The sequence below is a fragment of the Astatotilapia calliptera genome, chromosome 11 (assembly GCF_900246225.1).
Source record: "Astatotilapia calliptera chromosome 11, fAstCal1.2, whole genome shotgun sequence".
NCBI classification, from domain to species: Eukaryota; Metazoa; Chordata; class Actinopteri; order Cichliformes; family Cichlidae; genus Astatotilapia; species Astatotilapia calliptera.
This window is the reverse complement of record NC_039312.1, coordinates 33673878-33693355: the sequence shown is the minus strand read 5'-3', so window position 1 is coordinate 33693355 and position 19478 is coordinate 33673878. Positions and strand designations below refer to the sequence as shown.

General features: G+C 37.8%; 2 protein-coding genes across 2 annotated transcripts; both read left to right on the top strand.

The window, feature by feature from the left end:
• The first annotated feature begins 1368 nt into the window (after positions 1-1368).
• LOC113032025 (transmembrane protein 176B-like) lies at positions 1369-9278 on the top strand. Its single transcript, XM_026184661.1, has 7 exons — positions 1369-1427; positions 3154-3351; positions 3465-3578; positions 4670-4726; positions 7207-7464; positions 7585-7707; positions 8437-9278. The coding sequence occupies exons 2-7, from the start codon at positions 3175-3177 to the stop codon at positions 8500-8502; spliced, it is 795 nt and encodes a 264-aa protein (XP_026040446.1). The 5' UTR covers positions 1369-1427; positions 3154-3174; the 3' UTR covers positions 8503-9278.
• Positions 9279-11231: 1953 nt separating this feature from the next.
• Positions 11232-15103, top strand: LOC113032847 (uncharacterized). Its single transcript, XM_026185998.1, has 7 exons — positions 11232-11246; positions 11475-11558; positions 13498-13686; positions 13984-14049; positions 14094-14128; positions 14254-14536; positions 14833-15103. Exons 1-7 carry the CDS (start codon positions 11232-11234, stop codon positions 14953-14955), a joined length of 795 nt encoding a protein of 264 aa, XP_026041783.1. The 3' UTR covers positions 14956-15103.
• Positions 15104-19478: the final 4375 nt, after the last annotated feature.

The following is a 19478-nucleotide window of genomic DNA, read 5'->3' as shown; positions in this document are numbered from 1 at the left end:
TTTTGCTCATAAGCAGAGAGTGCTTGCTAGCGCTGTCTTTAGACAGTAAATGTGACGAAACTATTCAGGAAAAAACGCTGCGTATATATTGTTTATCATGACTCTGGGTTTACGTGGCCTATCAACACCATTTAAAAACTGGTATATATCACCTTGTTGCTTTGTCATCTTGAAGTGGTCATGTGATTGGCTTACCACGACTACTTTATTCTTCCTCAGTCAAACAGCAGCACTCGTGCAATTGTTTTGCCCCCCCTGAGCTCCAGGTGTTGTGCCAAAAAGTGATCATCTGGTAGAAAGTGATTGCTGTCTGCGGGAGCGCGCGCAGCTGCTTAAAGCTGTAGCGCCCAGATTACTTACATAGAGAGCTAAGTCTGTGCAACTGATGTAAGGTGCAGTAAGCTGAAGACAGCTTCAACCGTTGTTGAAAAATTGTAACGCGACCGCCCCGCATTTTCTTGTTGGTAACGGTAACGACATTGTAACGATAGAAATAGTAATTAGTGTTGAATATCAACACTTCACTGAGTTCTTTTGATTTCTCATAGGCATCCGATGGAAGACAAAACCCTGCTCAGTACACCATTTCACACTTTATTCTGTTACACAATTACTTCTCGAAGGGAGATGCGTCCTGCATGACACGGTGCCGCGGTTCTCAAAATGGTTGTGTGCCCCTAACAGTTTTATTACAGAAGCAGAACGCTGTTATTCATCACTGGTTGCCTGTGGAGAAGTGGACACGGCTCATAACCTTTTTCTTGTAATTGTACAATAAAGGTGTAGTAAGAGTGTTGCTGTGACCACCAGAGAGTGCTGTTGTATTTCTTTCCTGTTTACTTTTTCCAAACTGTGCAGCAAACGCACCAAGTTTGTTAACAGGTGATTCTTTTAATTATGTTTGACTGATTGTCCCAATTAATTGTCAAAGGAGCTTGCAAAGAAAAGCGTCTGGACTTCTTTAATTAAGTTGCTTGAAAGCAACTTAATTAAAGAAGTCCAGACGCTTTTCTTTGCAAGCTCCTTTGACTACGATGACCTGGATGACTGAGAACCTTCACAGACATACGTCCCAATTAATTAATTGTAATAAAAATCTTTATTATAAAGTTGCTGATCAAGTTTATTTGATGAATGTTTGAAGTTTAAGTTTGGCATGTTTGCTGAAAATATTTCTTTAACTCTTGACATGAACTGAACATAAACTTGTGGCTCCTCTCATGTCACTGCTACCTTTTCTGCAGGTGTTACCTTATACATCATATTTTTTATGCTCACCTTTCTCACAACCGAGAGCATAAAGAGGAGGTGCTATTGGTAACAGGTTTGGCCAGCTCTTGGTTTCCTCTTTCCAGTGTACCGCTTACTCGATCAGACTTGTTTGCTTTTCAAACGGAGGTGTTTAAGTTTTTGTTCTTCACTAACAGGTAAGTCTTTCATGTTTGATTCAGCTTGTAATTCAGACTAATTAAGAGTTGTGTATTTATGTAAAAAATGTGGTTTAATCTAATCGTTGTTCATTTATCTCCATGTTGTAAGTTTTAACAACATCAGAAAACACATCAAGTTGAAACTGATTTTATGATTTCTGGAAGACAAAAATACAACTTATACAGTAAGAAGTCTAATAATAAATATAAAATATAGTACATATATTTATTGATTGGTACAGGGGTTTCAGGTTATGGGTGGAAAACAACACAAAAACATGACTTCTTTGTTCCTTGAACAAGAGCGTGCAGTAAATAAAGCTGGGGCGTGGTGCTGACATCACTATGTGCTGCACATTTATCTGCTAAAACTGTGGATTTAACTACATTTCTGGAGTTTTTGAAATGTGTTGCATTAAATAGAAAAGGTTTCTTTTATTTAGCTTTGTTGATATAAATGTGGCAACGATTATTGAGAAAGAGATTTTTCATGTAACAACTGAGGGAGGAAGTAGAAACAATTCAGCAGAAATGAAAGATTAAAAAATTTATAATGACAACTTTTTGTCATGTGAGGCAGAGGCAGGCAGGAAGGGGATGCAAACACAGGACTCTAGTTTTAGTTCTAGAAAACTAGAACTAAAACTCCAAACCAGAAACACAGGGAGACTTACACACATGAGGAGGTACAACAGGACAAAAGGCAAAGGAACACACAGGGTTTAAATATACAAGGGAATAATGAGGGAATGGGATGTAGGAGGGAAACACAGCTGGGATTAATTAGACATAACAAGACAAGGGGAAGAAAAATTAGACACACTGACATTGGACATGGGACTGTCAAAGTAAAACAGGAAATAACACAAACATCGAACCAGGAAAATAAGACACAACAGAAGGAACACAAGGGAGGCACAGAGACAAAACCTAAAGGAAATCACAGCAGTGCTAAAGAAAAACTAAGGAACAGAAAATACAAAAAAACAAATCATGAAAAACCCAGAACATTGAATAAACAAAAACCGAAACATGGAGTCACCCTACTACAGACCATCACACTTTTATTATGAATATAATTGTTATTATTATTATGCCAGAAATTATCTATAGAGACCAAAGTCATTTTTGTAGCACACGACAAACTTTTTTCTGCTGTGAAGTGAAAATTTTAACATAGAAGTTTATGACAAGTTTGAATTTGAATTTATTTATTTAAAAGGGACAGTGCAGTTTAACATAGTTCAAGTGCAAGACATGAGACTGATGTACTGCACATAGGTTTATAGCTACTGCTAATTTTCAACAATTGTCCCTTGTTGGGCTTACAATCTAAATAAATACATATTACAATAAAACATACAACATACAGTGACCTGCTGTTGTAGCTGACACAGTAAAGGGACTGGGTACATCACTGCGGGATTTCATTTTCAGCACCTGGAGGTTGCCTTTCCATGTAAAACATTCTTGTAAACTAGTATCAGCACAGTGTTATCCATATGAAGAACCAGTGTCACCTGTTAAAGCCAACTTGAGAGCGTGCAGTGATGTTACAGCGTCCCAGCATCAAGTCGGTTTAATTAAATTAACAAATTACTTTTAAAATTCTGTTTAAAGCTCCTTTGGTGGAAAGTGAAGGGAAGTGAGGTGTGTGGATCAAATTGTTTTTGCTGCTAAGACTTTAATCTGATTCTTATTTCAGTTTTTTCTTGTCTCTCAGTCTCCAGGATCTCAAGACAGGATGTCAGTGACTGTGTCCAAGGCTGATGGGGTCACTGTACTCACTCTGACCACTGACCCCCAAAGTCCTTGGCCTCCTCTGTGTCAGATCTTCAAGAACCTTTGCTACAGTCCAGTGTGCTGCACTGTGTCTCAGCGCCTGAGAAGTCTCAACAGAGCTTCTCAGACAGTGCTGGGGGTGAGCTACAACCATCTACACATCACATTTTATATTATGCCTATTTTTTAATTTGTAGTTTTTTCTTAAAGTGCACAATGTTCACTGTTCATACTGTACTTCATTTTTCACAGACGCTGCAGATAATGATCGGGCTTCTCAACATTGGATTGGGATCTATACTCTATAGCACTTGGAACTCCCTTTACTTAAACTACTTAGGCTTTCCATTTTGGTTGGGTGCATTGGTAAGTAAATAATGATGGAGATATAGATATATATAGATATATATATCTATAATCTATAGATATATAGATATATATAGATATATCTATATATATATATATATAGATATAGATATATCTATATATATATATCTATATATATATATATATATAGATATAGATATATCTATATAGATATATAGATATATCTATATATCTATATATATATATATATATATATATATATATATATATATAGATATATCTATATCTATCTATCTATATATATATATATATATATATATATATATATATATATATATATATATATATATATATATATATATAGATATATATATATAGATAGATATATATACACATTGTCTAATAAGCAGCACAGTGGTTGTTATTGTTGCCTGATAGCAACAAGGTTCTGGACTGGGTGTCAGTTGTGTGCGAGTTATTTCTGGGTGATCCGGTTTCCTCCACAGCCCAAAGATGTGTTTCATGTTAACTTGTAATTCTAAATTGTCCTTAGGAGTGGAAATGAGAGTGTGTGGTTGTCTGTTTGTCATAAATTGGTCACCTGTGTTGCTCCCTTGTTAGTGAGATTTGGTTACGAAAAAAAAGATGACCAGATTTGTTTTTCCATTTCACATCAGGTCATACTGGATACACAAGATGAGAAATGAAATGCCAAAAAAGAGCCATGTAAACCAAACCTGTCACAGTAATGGAATAGGAATCAACTGAGTAATCTTTACGAGAAGATCATTTTGGGGGTCAAACATATCTTTCCACAGTTAAATATGTGACAGAAAGCTTAATTGCCAAGTTTTGTCCAAGATCTTTTTAAGTGTGATGACACCAGTGCACATTTACAAACACAGATTCATAGTTTTGCTAGGTTACATTAAAAATTAGCTATAGTTCAAAATAGCAGTTCACACAAACAAACAATTGCTCTCTCATGGTGAAAAGTTTTATTTACAACATATCCTGCAAGAAGAGGGGATAAAATGTCCATAAAGACCCCTCTGTTTTCTCTGTTGCACTCAGTAAAAAGATGGATGTGAACTTTATTTATGTATTTATTTATTTTGTCTTTTGTCTAGTTCATCATCTTCGGTATTATGTGCGTTTTGTCTGAGAAGTATCCAAGTCCATGTTTGGTGAGTATTTCAGCTGTAAAACATTTTCATATGATCTCTAAAGGACTTTTTGTTGTCATGTCTTATTCTTATTTGCATTCATGATAAATATATTAAACATGTACAGTATGTCCTACAGCATACACACACTTGCATAAATACTGGAGGGAAGTTTGCGGAGAGAGGGCTTAACACCCCTCTAGTCTACATATAATTGCTAAATTATTTTTAGCAAATAAAATACTTTGATAAAAATGATTTCCCACTCCTGACCCCACCTCCAACTTTTCGCACTGCATCTTGAAACAGTTTATATTACAAACAACAATCAGGATGTTACATCCTCATCATGGAAAGATTGTCCACTGGCCTGTAGGTGTGATTAGTCCTGACCGGATGAGGTAGCTCTTCTGTGTTGTGCCATCCGGCGCAACACAGAAGAGCAGCACATGTTCAGGGTTTTAAAAGCCACAGAGACACGGTGTTTAGAAAAAATGAGTCTTAATTGTTCCGATGCTCATGACACATACAGGATCACAAAGGGTTTTCACTTAGGCAGCACTTGTCCTTCTCTCCTGGATCAGTTGGAGCTTTCTTTAGGAGCCTTCCCAGCTTTGACAAACATCCAGCTGGGATAACCACATTAACTCAGGGCCTTCTTGATGTGATGTTCTTCTGCTTCCCTGACCACTTTGTCTGTGGGGATGGTGTTCATTCTGTGTTGTAGCGTACTGGTGATACCCAGATTGTGCTCCACTGGATGGTGAGAGTCAAACCTTAAATACTGATCTGTATGCGTGGTTTTACGGTACACATCAACATTTAAATGTCTCTCGTTACTGATGGAAATCTTACAGTCTAAGAAGGCTAACCTGCAACTTTTCATATTCAATGGTACTCATGGCCACTGATCAATGGTCTTTGATCAGTAGTTGTAGATCAGAGGTCATGACAATTTGCATACTAATGGTCAAGAAACTGACCTCACAGCCCATTGTTCATCAGTGGTGCTAGTTTCAGTAAGTATGCAAATGAGACTGAAGAGGATGGATGAGTGACCAAACGTTTCTCCCACTGAACCAGCTTTCTGGGATTTCCTTGCCTGGATGATTGAGCATGCATGAAGACAACAGTCACAATAGATTTCCTGAGAGATTACACTGAATAGGGGATGTGATCCAGAACTCGTTCTGTTTCTATATTTCATTATGTCAAGAAGAATAAAGGAAGAGGAAAATGAAAAAGAGGCAGATTAGCTGGCTAAGGTTAAAAAACTGCTGCCTAAGTTTAAACGTAACTTCCGTAAAATTATAATTCACGTTGAAGAAGCTCAAATTTTTAGAAATCTGGCCAAATTAATGAACCCTCCTCCACAAATGTGATTATCTAGACTTGGGACCAGGAAGCAGAGTTGCAGTTTTATTATGTGTCTCTGCAGCTTCTCTCCTCCTGTCACCCCCCTTAAAATGAAAAATCCCATCCTCTGAGAGACTGTGTCAGCTGCCAGACAAAAAAACAAAACAATCCAAAAACATTAGAAAAAAAAAATCACAAAGAATAACAGCAAAGTCCACAACTATCCACAACTGCACCAAAGCATTTTGAAAACGCTCTCGAAATCGCATATATTTCCAAACAGAGCTGTCCCATTGCAGTGTGGATGTTTGAAAACGCAGACTTTCTAAAACGATGATGCATTTTAGTCATGTGATGCAGTCATGTGACCAATTAAACAAAGATAGCGGAGTGCATTATACAGCAGTTGTTTTGATTGCTGTATAAATTTTGACAGCCCTAAAAAAAGATTAACATCAGTTTGTACGTGCTCCAGATAGCTTTTATTTAAGTTCTTTAATTCTCACTCGCTTTTGTGCAGGACTGGAACGTAAGCGTTTTGGGCCGTTTCAATGTGGACGCACAATTCTGTGAAAATGACTGAAAGCGCTAGTGTGGACGCGGAGAGTTTTCAGATGAAAACGCCATTTTCAAATCTATCCGGGCTAGTGTGGATGTAGCCTAAGGGGAGACAATGCTAGGGACACAGACATGAGACAAGGGACCGTCAAAGTAAAAAGACATGAACACAAGGGAGCACAGTGAACACCTAAACACTGGAAGAAAATAACAAAAAAATCAGAAAACTAAAAATTGATAAACACAAAACATAAACATGGAGTCACCAGATTCCGGACCATGACATCTACGACAGAGATTCCAAATCTGAAGAATCATCAGAATCAGATACTTCATTAATCTGAAGTGAAGAATAACATTAACAAACCAAAAACAGAAACCCCAAACTTAACATGAAAATAACAACCATCATATCCTAAAGCAGCAACTAGACAGAAACCAACATTTAGATTAATGAAGAATCCAGGCATGACTATGAAAACATGCGTACTCACAGAGGCTATGATACTTTAGTCTAAGAATGCACTAAGTGTCATTTATGGTTTGGATATTTTCTTGTACATTAACTGGTCATTTTTGTTTTTCAGGTCATCCTTACTGTGATTCTGAATCTGGCTGGAGTTGCTTTTGCCATTACAGCCATTGCACTGTACAGCATTAATTTAGGAGACATTCGTTCTTGGTGGAACTGTTATGAATACTACAATGGCTACAATGGTTACAATGGTTACAATGGTTACAATGGCTACAATGATTACGGGTATGGCAGGGAAACAACAAGGCCTCCATCTTTGGAGGAAAAACTCCTTCAGGAGAAATGCTACGAGGGCCAAGCAGTGCTGGTGGTAAGTTAGGGAGAGCAGAAAGAAAAATGGCACATATACACTATATGATACTATCTTATATACTGCAGTATATAACATTTTGAGACTGTAGATGAAACGCTGTTGTTTGTGTCCCATCAGATGCTCCTGAGAAGCATCAGTGCTGTGATGATCACCTTGTCTGTTCTGGAGCTCTGTGTTGTGATAAGCTCTGCTGTCCTGGGAATCAAGGCTCTGAGGAACAAAGAAAAAGGACAAAACAAGGTAGATAATGGACAACACAATGGTTCAAGCACATTCTGATAAACATGTTAAATAGTAGAAGATGTTGGCTGAACACATGAAGTGTTCTTGCAGGAATTCTGTTTGTTTTGTCTGAATATCAGTGAAACCAGGTAACAGTGAGTCTGTGCAGTGTTCTCATGCTCTCTACCAGTTTGAGTGAGTCAGTTAAAGTTTATATCTGATGTACAGACAGAGAGCAGGATGACAACATAAAACAAAACAACAGCCCATCATGACTTTAAGACATGAAGCTCAGTCAGTCCAGAATATTTGTGGAACTTCAAAATCTTTGTAGAAACTGGCTCCCACGTGGACCGGCCCAGGACAGCAAGTCCAGAGTTCAGGCTGCAGATTTTAGGGAGAGACTGTGTGAATCAGAGCTTCATGGTGGAACTGCTGCAGAGAGAGAGAGAGAGCCATGAGGAAGAAGAGCTGTTGGGACTAATAAAAAAATAGACCAGAGGAAGTTTGAACAGCTGTGCCCAACTTTCTGTTAGTGTGGACAACAACAGCTTACCACAGTTTGTTTTAATAACAATAAAATAAATTGTAATTGCACTTTATTTTTAATGCTGACTTACATTAAATATTTCATTAAACATTGATTCCTTTTTGTATTCCTGCATGAAATTGTCATCAAAGTGTGCGCAGTCATGGTTGTTTGATTGGAGGGAGTCGACACTTCACAAATATTTTTTTCTCTTTTAGAGCACTGATGACCCAGAGCTCCACAAACCTCTGCTGGAGGAAGTCACTGCACAGCCTGTGGCATAAACATCTTGGCTCTGTGATTGGAAATGTCTGCGATTTACACACATTCTTACTAACAGCTAACTGATAATATACAAATTATGACTGTGTGTTAATGTAGTGACATATATCTTATATTTAGTTAGATCCCAGCACCGGGTTGGTAAAAAGTGATTGATAAACAACAAAATTATTGTTATAAGTCAGAGTCCTGAGCTCAGACGCTGTGCAATAACCTGAAGTTTATTCAGTCAAAATACAAACTGGTAACTCTTTTCTTTTCTTTCTTTTTTAATGTGTAAACAGGGAATGTCAGGTGGAGGTTTTTACTTTTAAATGAGTTTTGAAATGTTAAGAAACTCAAGAATTTACTTTTCCCAGCCTGTGCTGTAAATGCTTTCGCTTCAGTCGCACCTAACCTCTGGAACAACCTCCTTCATGCTATTCACGCATCTGACTCAATCCAGACCTTCAAGGCTCGATTGAAATCCCACCTTTTTAGTTTAGCCTTCCCAGCTTCCTAAAGCATGCCCTTTAAGTGTACTCTCTTGCCCTTTTCCTCTGTTTTGCTTATATTGTTTTATCAGTTTTATTTTCAAGTCTTACTTGCTTATCTGCGTACTTGTATACTTGGTTAATCAATGCCTCCCACTTGCTAGCGTATCTGCTTTTGTATTTTGCTACTGTTTTAATGGATTTTGTGAAGCACTTTGGTGTATCTCTGGTTTTAAATGTGCTATACAAATAAAGTTGTATTGGATTGTATTTCTTGGCATGTTGAATAAGACATGAAAGGTTCAGCTGTTGTGCGTTGTGTGTTTATTCAGATTTTGTAATTGTGAATCAGATGGAGACCAAACCACATTCTCACTTCTGCCAAATATGAGGAAGAACTAATTGTAACAGGTCTGCATTTAGTTCCTGGTTTCTGTTTTCCAAACTGCACAGCAAGCAACCAGTCTGAGTTTAGGTTTAGTTTAGGACTTTTTTTATTAAAAGTTACATGCTGTGTTTAAAGTTCAAACTCATTAGAAGATTCATGGAAACATACAATGTCAGTCAACTGAGATAGTGAGAGGTTCATATTCAGTGGATAGAAACCATTTAAATTTCACTCACATAATTATTTTAATATTTAAATAGTTAACAGCAAAAACTGTGAAATGGAAAAAGCAGGAATGATTAGGTGGATCTCTGATTCTATGCATCAGCTGTGACTGTCCTGCTCACTGTCTGCTCAGTTTAAAACACCACACTTAGTCAGTCTGTGCAGTCGTCGCAGTAGTTAGAGCAGTGGTCACTGCTGTTGTTCATGGTTTGAATGTGTCAGCACCTTTTCATGCACTTTACCCATGCTGTTTTTCACTTTCAGAGTACTGATGATCGACAGCGCTACAAAGACCTGCTGGAGAAAGTCACTGCACAGCTTATAGCCTAAATGTGTTGCCTCTGTCCTTTAACATCACTGAGTTATACAAAGTTTTCTTCTTGAAGTGCTGCTTAAAGACTGCATTCCTGCTGTGTGCTTGTATTTTTCAAACCTTGCATTTACTGATTCTGACACAGTCAGTTTTCCACCATTGTTGGTGTTCTTCTTTATTGCTACCAGTGAGGGTTTTTTTTGTTTGTTTATTAAAAATAATTTAATTTTGGAACATGTAGAACAAAAATGATGCCATCTATACATGGCTGTTACATGGCGTTATTGTTTGTAAGTATACTGGATAAGTGGTTAAGAAGGAAGAAAACTGAAGTTTGGATTTGATGCTTTTGCACAATTTCTCCACCAAGCAGCACGGATATTCATCCTTTCACTCATCTTAAGTGTGATCAGGGGAATTTAGAAATCAGAACCAAAAAGAAGGTAGGAACGGGTAGAAGACACGGATCTGTGTGGAACTGCCCTAAAATAAAATAAAAAACCCTCTATATCACATTCAAAAACTTTTAATGAATTCGTTTCAGTTTATAAAACTATCGTCCAAAACAAAATTATGTTTAAACTCTTCTGAAGCATATTGTGCACAATATTCAGGTTAAATCTTCTGATTTCCTGCCCCTTAAAACAATTTCCCTCAATCAATCAATCAACCTCCCACTTTCACATGGACTGTGGACCACATTTAGACAAGTCCAACTCCAAACATTCCTCCTACATGTAGCTGCCAAGTGGGAGGAGGCACTTCTGCAGCGAAATTGAATAATCTCTGGAACAATTTCAAGGAATCGAAATCCTCAAGTGAAAAAATAAAGTGGTTATATGGAATTTAATCTGCCCTATCCTTGGTTACTGACATGTAGCTCAGACTGGAGCGTGGCGCTGGGCAGAATACCGAGAGCCAGACCTAAAGGGTACACTACGAACCAAGCTCAACACAGCCGGCTTTCTTTGGCTCAGCTGGCTCACTATAGGGAAAAAGGGCTGGTTGGAAGCGCGACCCTCTGCTCCAGGATCCGTTCACGGTCACATAAAAAGGGGCGTTTTATGGGTCATGTGACTCCTCTTCCACATACTCAATTCAGAGGCGTAAAATAATAAAATGGAGATTACAAAACCTGTCTGTACATAACATAAATGATAAAGATCACTTTCACACAAAGTTGTTTCCGTTCTCTGTTGCTGATATAAAAGTGGGCCCATGGATCCAATGACATCCTCCTACTGGAGGATAAATGAATACAGAAAGAACTATTAACTGACTAATAAACAAGCAACATGTGAATATGAAACGATTTAATAAACATTTGGAAGCATGAATTTCATTTGTGTTGGACAGATTTATTTCTAAACAATATCTAAATAAACAGATATTGTTTATTTCTAAACAATATTGCCACATACTTTTCTCCAGCTAACATCCTGCCCTGACTTTTTATGCTCACTTTTAATCAGTGTTTACTCTGTGTTAAGCAAAGGGTAAAGGTCTTTGTATGCTCTGAATGGGAGGAGGCACTTTTGCTAAGAGGTTTGTTTGTACTTCGTGCTTCCTCTAAAGGCTTGTTTCCCGACTTCGCAGCCAATATTCAGACTGATTTTTTTCTCAAGAGGATTTGTTTACGTTTTTCTTCTTCTCAGAGAGGTACTTTCAAATGATTCAGTTTATACAGCCTAATTAAATATGAGATATTCATTATGTAACTACAGATTAAGCGATTTAGTACCATGATGTCCATTTTATGATGAATATTCTACGCTTATGCTAAAGTGATTTGCAGAAAGATATGTGAGAAAATAAAAGGTAAAGGTGAAAAGTTTATTTTAAATGTACATGAACCTTGGGTATGACAAATAAATTACATGACAAATGAACTTTCATATTTTTTGGAATGCACTTACATATTAAGCCAGCATAATAAGCTGTAGCTCTTTTGTACACATCTGTTCAAATCTCCATATTTTGTCTCCTTTTCTGTCTTCAGCTATTTATTTGTACTATTTGTATTTATATGTTCTATTACTATTGTATATATTAATCAGCATCTGTGGGTAGACAGCAAAGAAAGAATTTCATTGCACAAAGAAATGCCTTTTCTCTTGTGACACATGACAATAAACACTTTGAATCTTGAGATACACTAGTATACATCATTTGTATTTGCTTTGAGTTTCCTCATGTTTTTGCACTTTGAACACATGTCCAGATAAAATTGACTGTTTTATGTTATTCAGCCTTTACTTCATTCACTCTGACAGCAAAAGGTCACTTTAGATTGCTTCACTTGCTGCAGTAAATACAATGAGTTAAACCTCAGGATGAATCCAGTTTGGAATGGTATTTGTTTGATTCTTGGAAAACAGAATTCACCTAATTATGAGCTATAACAGTTTATTACTGCTCTGTAGCCTCACCTTGGACATTTTGGAAGCTATCACAACATTCAACTGGATATGAAAATATGTTAATGATCCAGTGATTGAGACCCAGAGATGGGCAGTAATGCGTAATCCGATTACTTTTTTCAAGTAATGAGTAAAGTAAGGGATTACTATTGCTAAAAAGGTAATTAGATTACTGTTACTTTCCCGCAAGCATGCTGCGTTACTGCATTACTAAAACCGTGAACTTTTTTGCGAGAGTGTCTCATGACAATGACGTAAGCGAGTGCAACATTCATGGCAACAGCTGTGTGCAGATCAACAATGCGGGAGAGAGTATGAGCGTGCAGCATTTAAAGCGTGGAAGTACTGACCTTAGTTTGAGTTTGATTCTGTAAAGAATGACGAAAACGTTAGCGTCCGCTGTTCACTGCGTGGGAAGAAAACTTCTTTTTACAGTGGAAAAAAAAAGCCCTCTGAATCTCAGCTAAAATGTCACATAAACCATTTCTACAACCACCAAACACACTGAAAACAAGCCATGGTTAAACAAGCAGTTATGTAGATGCGCAGAAGACCGCTAAACAAACCAAATGGAACAAGAACTTCTTCAAACTTCATGTAACCGGCTAAAGACAGGCTGGTTAGCTTCCAGAGCTATTACTGACTCCAAACACCAAGTTTCACCACATTCTGACCAAAATTCACTGAATGAGCCGCAAAAGAAGACCCCAAAAACACATAGCAGCGCAGATGCGCTACTGATTACTTTTTTCAAGTAGCTTGACCAACACTGTTGAGACCTATGAAGTCAACATCTGGGTGAGCAAATGTAACCTAAACAACAAAGGTTGCATTTATTTGAATTGTTGAAACAATGTGGAAGTAACTACACACTGGATAATTCTGGATGGAAAAATGGAGAAATGAGGAATAAATACAGAAATGCAGGAATAAGATCATATTAATTACTTAGTAGCTTGGTTTGTTAATGCATGTGTATATATGACAGCAGCTTTTCTGTGTGAAGTTTGCATGTTCCTTGTCTGTGTGAGTTCTCTCTCTGGCTTCCTCTCACAGTCAAAAGACTGTGGTGTTGGCTTAGCTTAGACTGTTAGTTAGATGAACCTAACCCTCGATGTGAAAGGATGATTGGGTCCAGAATTTCATTTTAATTTCATGCATTCTGTTCTGTCTTTCAGTCTACAGACAGGATGTCTGTCACTGTGTCCAAGGCTGATGGGGTCACTGTATTCACCTTGACCTCTGACCCTGATAGCTCTTGGCCTCCTCTGTGCCAGATCTTCAAGAGCCTTTGCTACAGCCCAGTGTGCTGCACTGTGTCTCAGCGCCTGAGGAGCCTCAACAGAACTTCTCAGACAGTGCTGGGGGTGAGCTACAACATTCAAAGATAGAAGATAGATCAAAGATAGAACAGATAGTTTCCATATAATTACTAATACATTAATATACGTATTAGATTTTTTTCAGAACTCTAAACCTAAACTTTGAGTTAATCATTTCTGCTGATGAAATAATTAGTGATTTTTTTTCATATTGCTGTCACTCATCATGCATGTAATCGCTTCAGGTGTTTATTTAGAAAAGCAACAAGGCAAAGTGGTCCACTGTACAGCATCACTGCACCACAGATGTTTATCACCAATACTGTCCTTCCTTTTTCACAGACTCTGCAGATTATGATTGGACTGCGCTGTTGGAAAGGTACTATGCAAGTAATCCTAGTGGAAGGGGTTACATAAAAAGGATGAGGGACCTGTGGAATCTTCAATATCAGGGATCCAGACTGACAGCAAAACAAGTAGCGGGGATGTACACCAGCTGAGAATGGGCCTGAAACATTTCTTACAAGACTAACACAGTTGTAGCTGCCGAAAAATTGCAAAGTCAGTTTTGTTGTGACAGAATGTGAAAAGGTAAAGTTGTATTGTATGTAGGTTATATTTAGAGATATTTTTTTTGGTTGTACATCAAGTGATATGTTTCCTATTTCAGCTCATCCTCACTGTGACTCTAAATGTTGCCGGGGTTGCTTTTGCAATCACAGCCATTGTGCTCTACAGCATCCATTTAGCAAACATATACCTGTGGTGGGGATCGCAGTGTGATAATGACTACAATCCATACTGGTACCGGATGCGTACAACAACCGCAGTTGTTCCATCTCCTGAGGAGATGATCATTAAGGAAAGATGCTTAGAGGGCCAAGCAGTGGTGAAGGTAAGTTTGAAAAAGGCCAACAGTTAAAAGGTTTTTTTTCCAACTGTTGGTTGGACAAAACAAGCAGGGAGTCATTCGTTATAGCAAAGAAGATGAATTTGAACTTAATAACCAAATGAACTATTTGGTTGGACCAAATAAGCAAACAAAAAACGTGTAAATATGACATCTAAGAAGACAATTTAAATCATGAAGAACAAATTCTTCATTAAATCGATACAAAGATAAACTATTTTCAGAAGTTTTTGAGGTGACATTGTTGTTTTGAAATGCAGCATTGATGTTTGTCTCACCAGATGCTCTTGAGAAGCATCAGTGTTGTCCTGATTGTCCTGTCAGTCCTCGAGCTCTGCATCACCATCGGCTCTTCCATCCTGGGGATCAAATCTCTGAGGAGGAAGGACAAGGGGAAAAAATGAGGTACAAGATATATAGTATGAACTAACACAGTCTGACAAACATCTTAATTAATCTGTAAATGTTGAGTAGACAGTAGTTTTATATGAGTTCTTAAAAGATTACTTTTAAGAATGTGTCATAGTTTTGATTCTGTCTTCATGTAATGAGTAGTGGTGTCCAAACATTTGTCTGGTAACATAAAGGTTTTCTTTTCTTTTCTTTTTTTTCTTTTCTTCTCAAATCGTCAATTTAAATCTCTCTCTCTTTTTTTTTCTTGAAAATGTTGTGTTTCCCCTTTGTGTTATATACATCCAACTCTGACGGTGGATGTTCAATTCAATTCAATTCAACTTTATTTATGTAGCGCCAAATCACAACAAAAGTCGCCTCGAAGCGCTTCATAGGTACAGAGAAAAACCCAACAATCATATGACCCCCTATGAGCAAGCACTTTGGCGACAGTGGGAAGGAAAAACTCCCTTTTAACAGGAAGAAACCTCCGACAGAACCAGGCTCAGGGAGGGGCGGGGCCATCTGCTGCGACCGGTTGGGGTGAGAGAAGGAAGACAGGATAAAGACATGCTGTGGAAGAGAGACAGAGGTTAATAACAGATAAGATTCAATGCAGAGAGCTCTGTTAATACATAGTGAGTGAGAAAGGTGACTGGAAAGGAAAAACTCAATGCATCATGGGAATCCCCGGCAGCCTACGTCTATTGCAGCATAACTAAGGGAGGATTCGTCTGTGAAGGTTCTCAGTCATCCAGGTCATCGTAGTCTAAGAAGCTTCTCGGATGAGAGGTGAAACGTCTTCAAGCAACTTAAAGAAGTCCAGACGCTTTTCTTTGCAAGCTCCTTTGACTAAGGGAGGATTCAGGGTCACCTGGTCCAGCCCTAACTATATGCTTTAGCAAAAAGGAAAGTTTTAAGTCTAATCTTAAAAGTAGAGATAGTGTCTGTCTCCATGTCCCCATGTTCATATTAGACATGGTTTTAAAACAAATCTCATAATTTCAAACAGAGATTCATATAATGTTTGCTGTTGTTAAAGTAATCCCTGTTGGTCAATAGGTCTGCAAACGGCTCTAAACCTTTTGTTTCATACAGTTTATTTTTCAACTCTTGGCTATTTGTAATGTCATGGAGAGGATACCCTTAGTGACCTAAGTTGTCCCAGGAAAACAGCTTAGTCTAAGAACACTGGACCCACCCACATGCTGTTCAAATCGTCTGCTTATAACAGGCATTCAATTGAATTTAACTTAACTGAGTTCAATTCAGTCAATCAGATTCAATTAAATCAAATTAAATTTGTCTTTAATGATAAGAGGCTAAAACAGCCGGTTCAGACAGGGAATGAACTCAGGGACTGCACCGTGGCTCAGTATAACAGAAAGAAGGATGCTTTTGAACTTTTGTTGATGCAAAGTCTGACAGTGTTGAGGCTCATAATTTACCCGAAAAGAAAAGAGCGGTTACAGAAGCGCAGACTAAAACTCCCCGCACGAAGCACAAAAGCACAAAAGCACAGCTCATTCAGTTTTGTGTAATCGTCAGCACATTTCACGTACTTTCCCATTTCTTTCTTCTTCTTGTAGAGCACTGATGACTCAGAGTTGACCAAACCACTGCTGGAGGAAGTCACTGCACAGGCTGTAGCCTAAATGTCTTTGTTCTATCAGTTACCAGGAATCATGTTCCTTTATGACCTACAACTAACTTGATGTCTTGATGATTTATAATAATTAAGACTTTGTCTTCCTAAGTGCTTCTTGAAAGGAAGACATTATACTAAATTGAATCGATTGATAATTTCATTGTTGTGCTAATGATTAAAATTTAAGTTGAGAAAAGTGCCTTAAACTCAATTATGTTTGTTGGTAAAAATGTGTTTATTCTTGTGAAATATGGGGTTATTTTCTTTGCCATTCCACAATGTATGATGACAATATTAAAAAAGTTAGAAAAGAATAAAAATAAAGATAAATACTGACACATACAGTTAAAACCAGATATTACACTTTAAAAACAACAAAAAATTCTTACCATTAAACATCAAATCAGAGTAAACCTTTCTTTTAGATCAATAAATAGTAACATATTTTTTGTAGGCTATTTGTGAAATGTCAGAGTAAAGAGAGAACTGTTACGTATTTTTATGGCTTTTATTAAAGTCAGAAGCATACATACACTTCCTTAGTATTTGGTAGAATTGCCCCGACACTGTTTCACTTGGGCCAAATGTTTCAGGTATCCTTCCACCAGCTTTCTACAGTAGTTGATGGGCATCACGGACCAGTCCTCTTGACAGAACTGGTGTACCTGGGTCAGGCTTGCAGGCCTTCTTGCTCCCACTCACCTTTTAGTGCCACCCACATGTTTTCTATCAGATTGAGATCAGGCCTTTGTGATTGAGATCACTCCAATACCTTGACTTTGTTGTATTTAAGCCACTTTGTAAATAATTTGGAGGAATGCTTGGGTCATTGATCATTTGGAAGAGCCATTTGGGCCCAAGCTTCAATTTCCTGGCTGATGCCTTCAGATGCTGCTTCAATATATCCACATAATTTTCTTTTCTCATGATGTCATCTATTTTGTGAAGTGCATCAGTCCCTCCTGCGGTAAAACAGCCCCACAACATGATGCTGTTACCCCCATACTTCACAGTTGGGATGGTGTTCTGAGGCTTCAAAGCTTCCACCTTTTTCCTCCAAATATACGGTTTATCATGGCCCAACAGTTCAGTTGTTTCGTCAGACCACACGACATGTCTCCAGAAATAGAGATTTTTGTCCCCATGTGCAGTTGTAAACTGTAGTCCAGCTTATTGAGGTTTTAAAGTAATGGCTTTCTCCTCCAGAGTACCCTGTGAGGTCATGGTGCTACAGGACTCATTTTTACTGTGAATAGTCACACTGTCTTACCAGCATCTTCACAAGATCTTATGCTGTTGTCCTTGTTGGTTGATTTACACATTTTACACCAAAAAACATTCCTCTCTGGGGATCTGTCTCCTTCCTGAGCGGCATGATGGTTGCACATCCCCATGTTTTTTATACTTGCATATTGTTGTCTGAATGTGGGACCTTCAGGCATCTGGAAATTGCACCTAAGGATGAGCCACACTTGTGTAGGTCCACAATTCTTTTCCTGATGCCTTCATTGATTTCTTTTGCTTTTCTCATGATGTCAAAGAAAGAGGCCCTCCTCCTCCTCCTCCTTCATATTGTTTATTGGCAGTTGGCAAACAACAAATTGGTGCATTACCGCCACCAACTAATGTGGAGTGTAGAAAGAGTCTCTGTGTTTGGGGTGTGCCTTTATTAGCATTCACAGGTGTGCCACCAATTAACTCAAATGGACTCAATTAACCTATAAGAAGCTTCTTAGGCTCAGCATAAAATCGTATGAAGGTTTCTTTTTGTTTAAAGACACAATAAACTTAGTGTATGTATACTTCTGACTTTGATGAAAGTGTTTCACAAATACAAAAAATATGTTAATATTTATTGATCTAAAACCAAAAAGTTTACTCTGATTTGATGTTTGACGAAAAAGAGAAAAAAAGGTATTCGTGTCTTTTTGTATGTAAATATCTGGTTTTAACTGTATGTGTTTTATCGCACGTGTGTCTTCTTATGTATCTGTGTAGGCTACTTTAAATGTAGTTTATAACACTGAAACTCATTTGTGCTGATTTCAAAGCTAAAGATTTATTCACTGACCAAACACATTATAATAACATCTTAGTTGATGACTCAGTCTACTTTGTCTCCTCCCTGTTTTGGAACAGCCCAGGAGCGGCTGCACTTCCTCCAAGTCCTGAGGAAGAATAAACTGGACCAGAAGCTGCTGCTCCCACACCTCCAGACTCACTGTTCAGACAGCTCTGACGGTGGTGATGGCTGTAGCTCAGGAGGCAGAGCAGGTCGCTTACTTATCAGAAAGTTGGTGGTTCAATCTCTGGCTTTCACAGTCCGCATGCTAAATTTTCTTGGGCAAGTTGCATCCATCAGAGAATCAATTTGTGTGAATGTTTAAATAGAAAGTACTTAAGCAGCATAGAAGAAAATTAATGTAGTATGTTGTCTTAAGTGCTTTGAGTGCTTCAGGAGAGTAGAGAAGCACTATATAAGAATCAGTCCATTTGCAAATAAACACCATTTGTTTGTTTTGTATAAATTTCTCTTGTTTTCTATATTTCCGTCTTGATTGTATAAACTTGTCCTGTTTGTCATTTATTCCTGCTGTCTACTGTTTATATTTTATTCCGGCAAGGTTGGTCATTGTACAGGGAAAATGATAATAAATGGCTATTCTATTCTATCCTATTCTATTCAGTGACAACAGCAGATAATCAAAGATCCCAATCAGCCATTGATTATTGATTAGAGTTCTCGACAGCTGCACATTACAAAGTGTTCTGCAGTGAATTAGCCCCACACTTTTTCCACAGATTTTACCACACAATTTTTACTTCTCAATTACCTTTGAAAACATTTTTTAAAGGACCTCAAATGCTGATGAAATGTGCAACAGA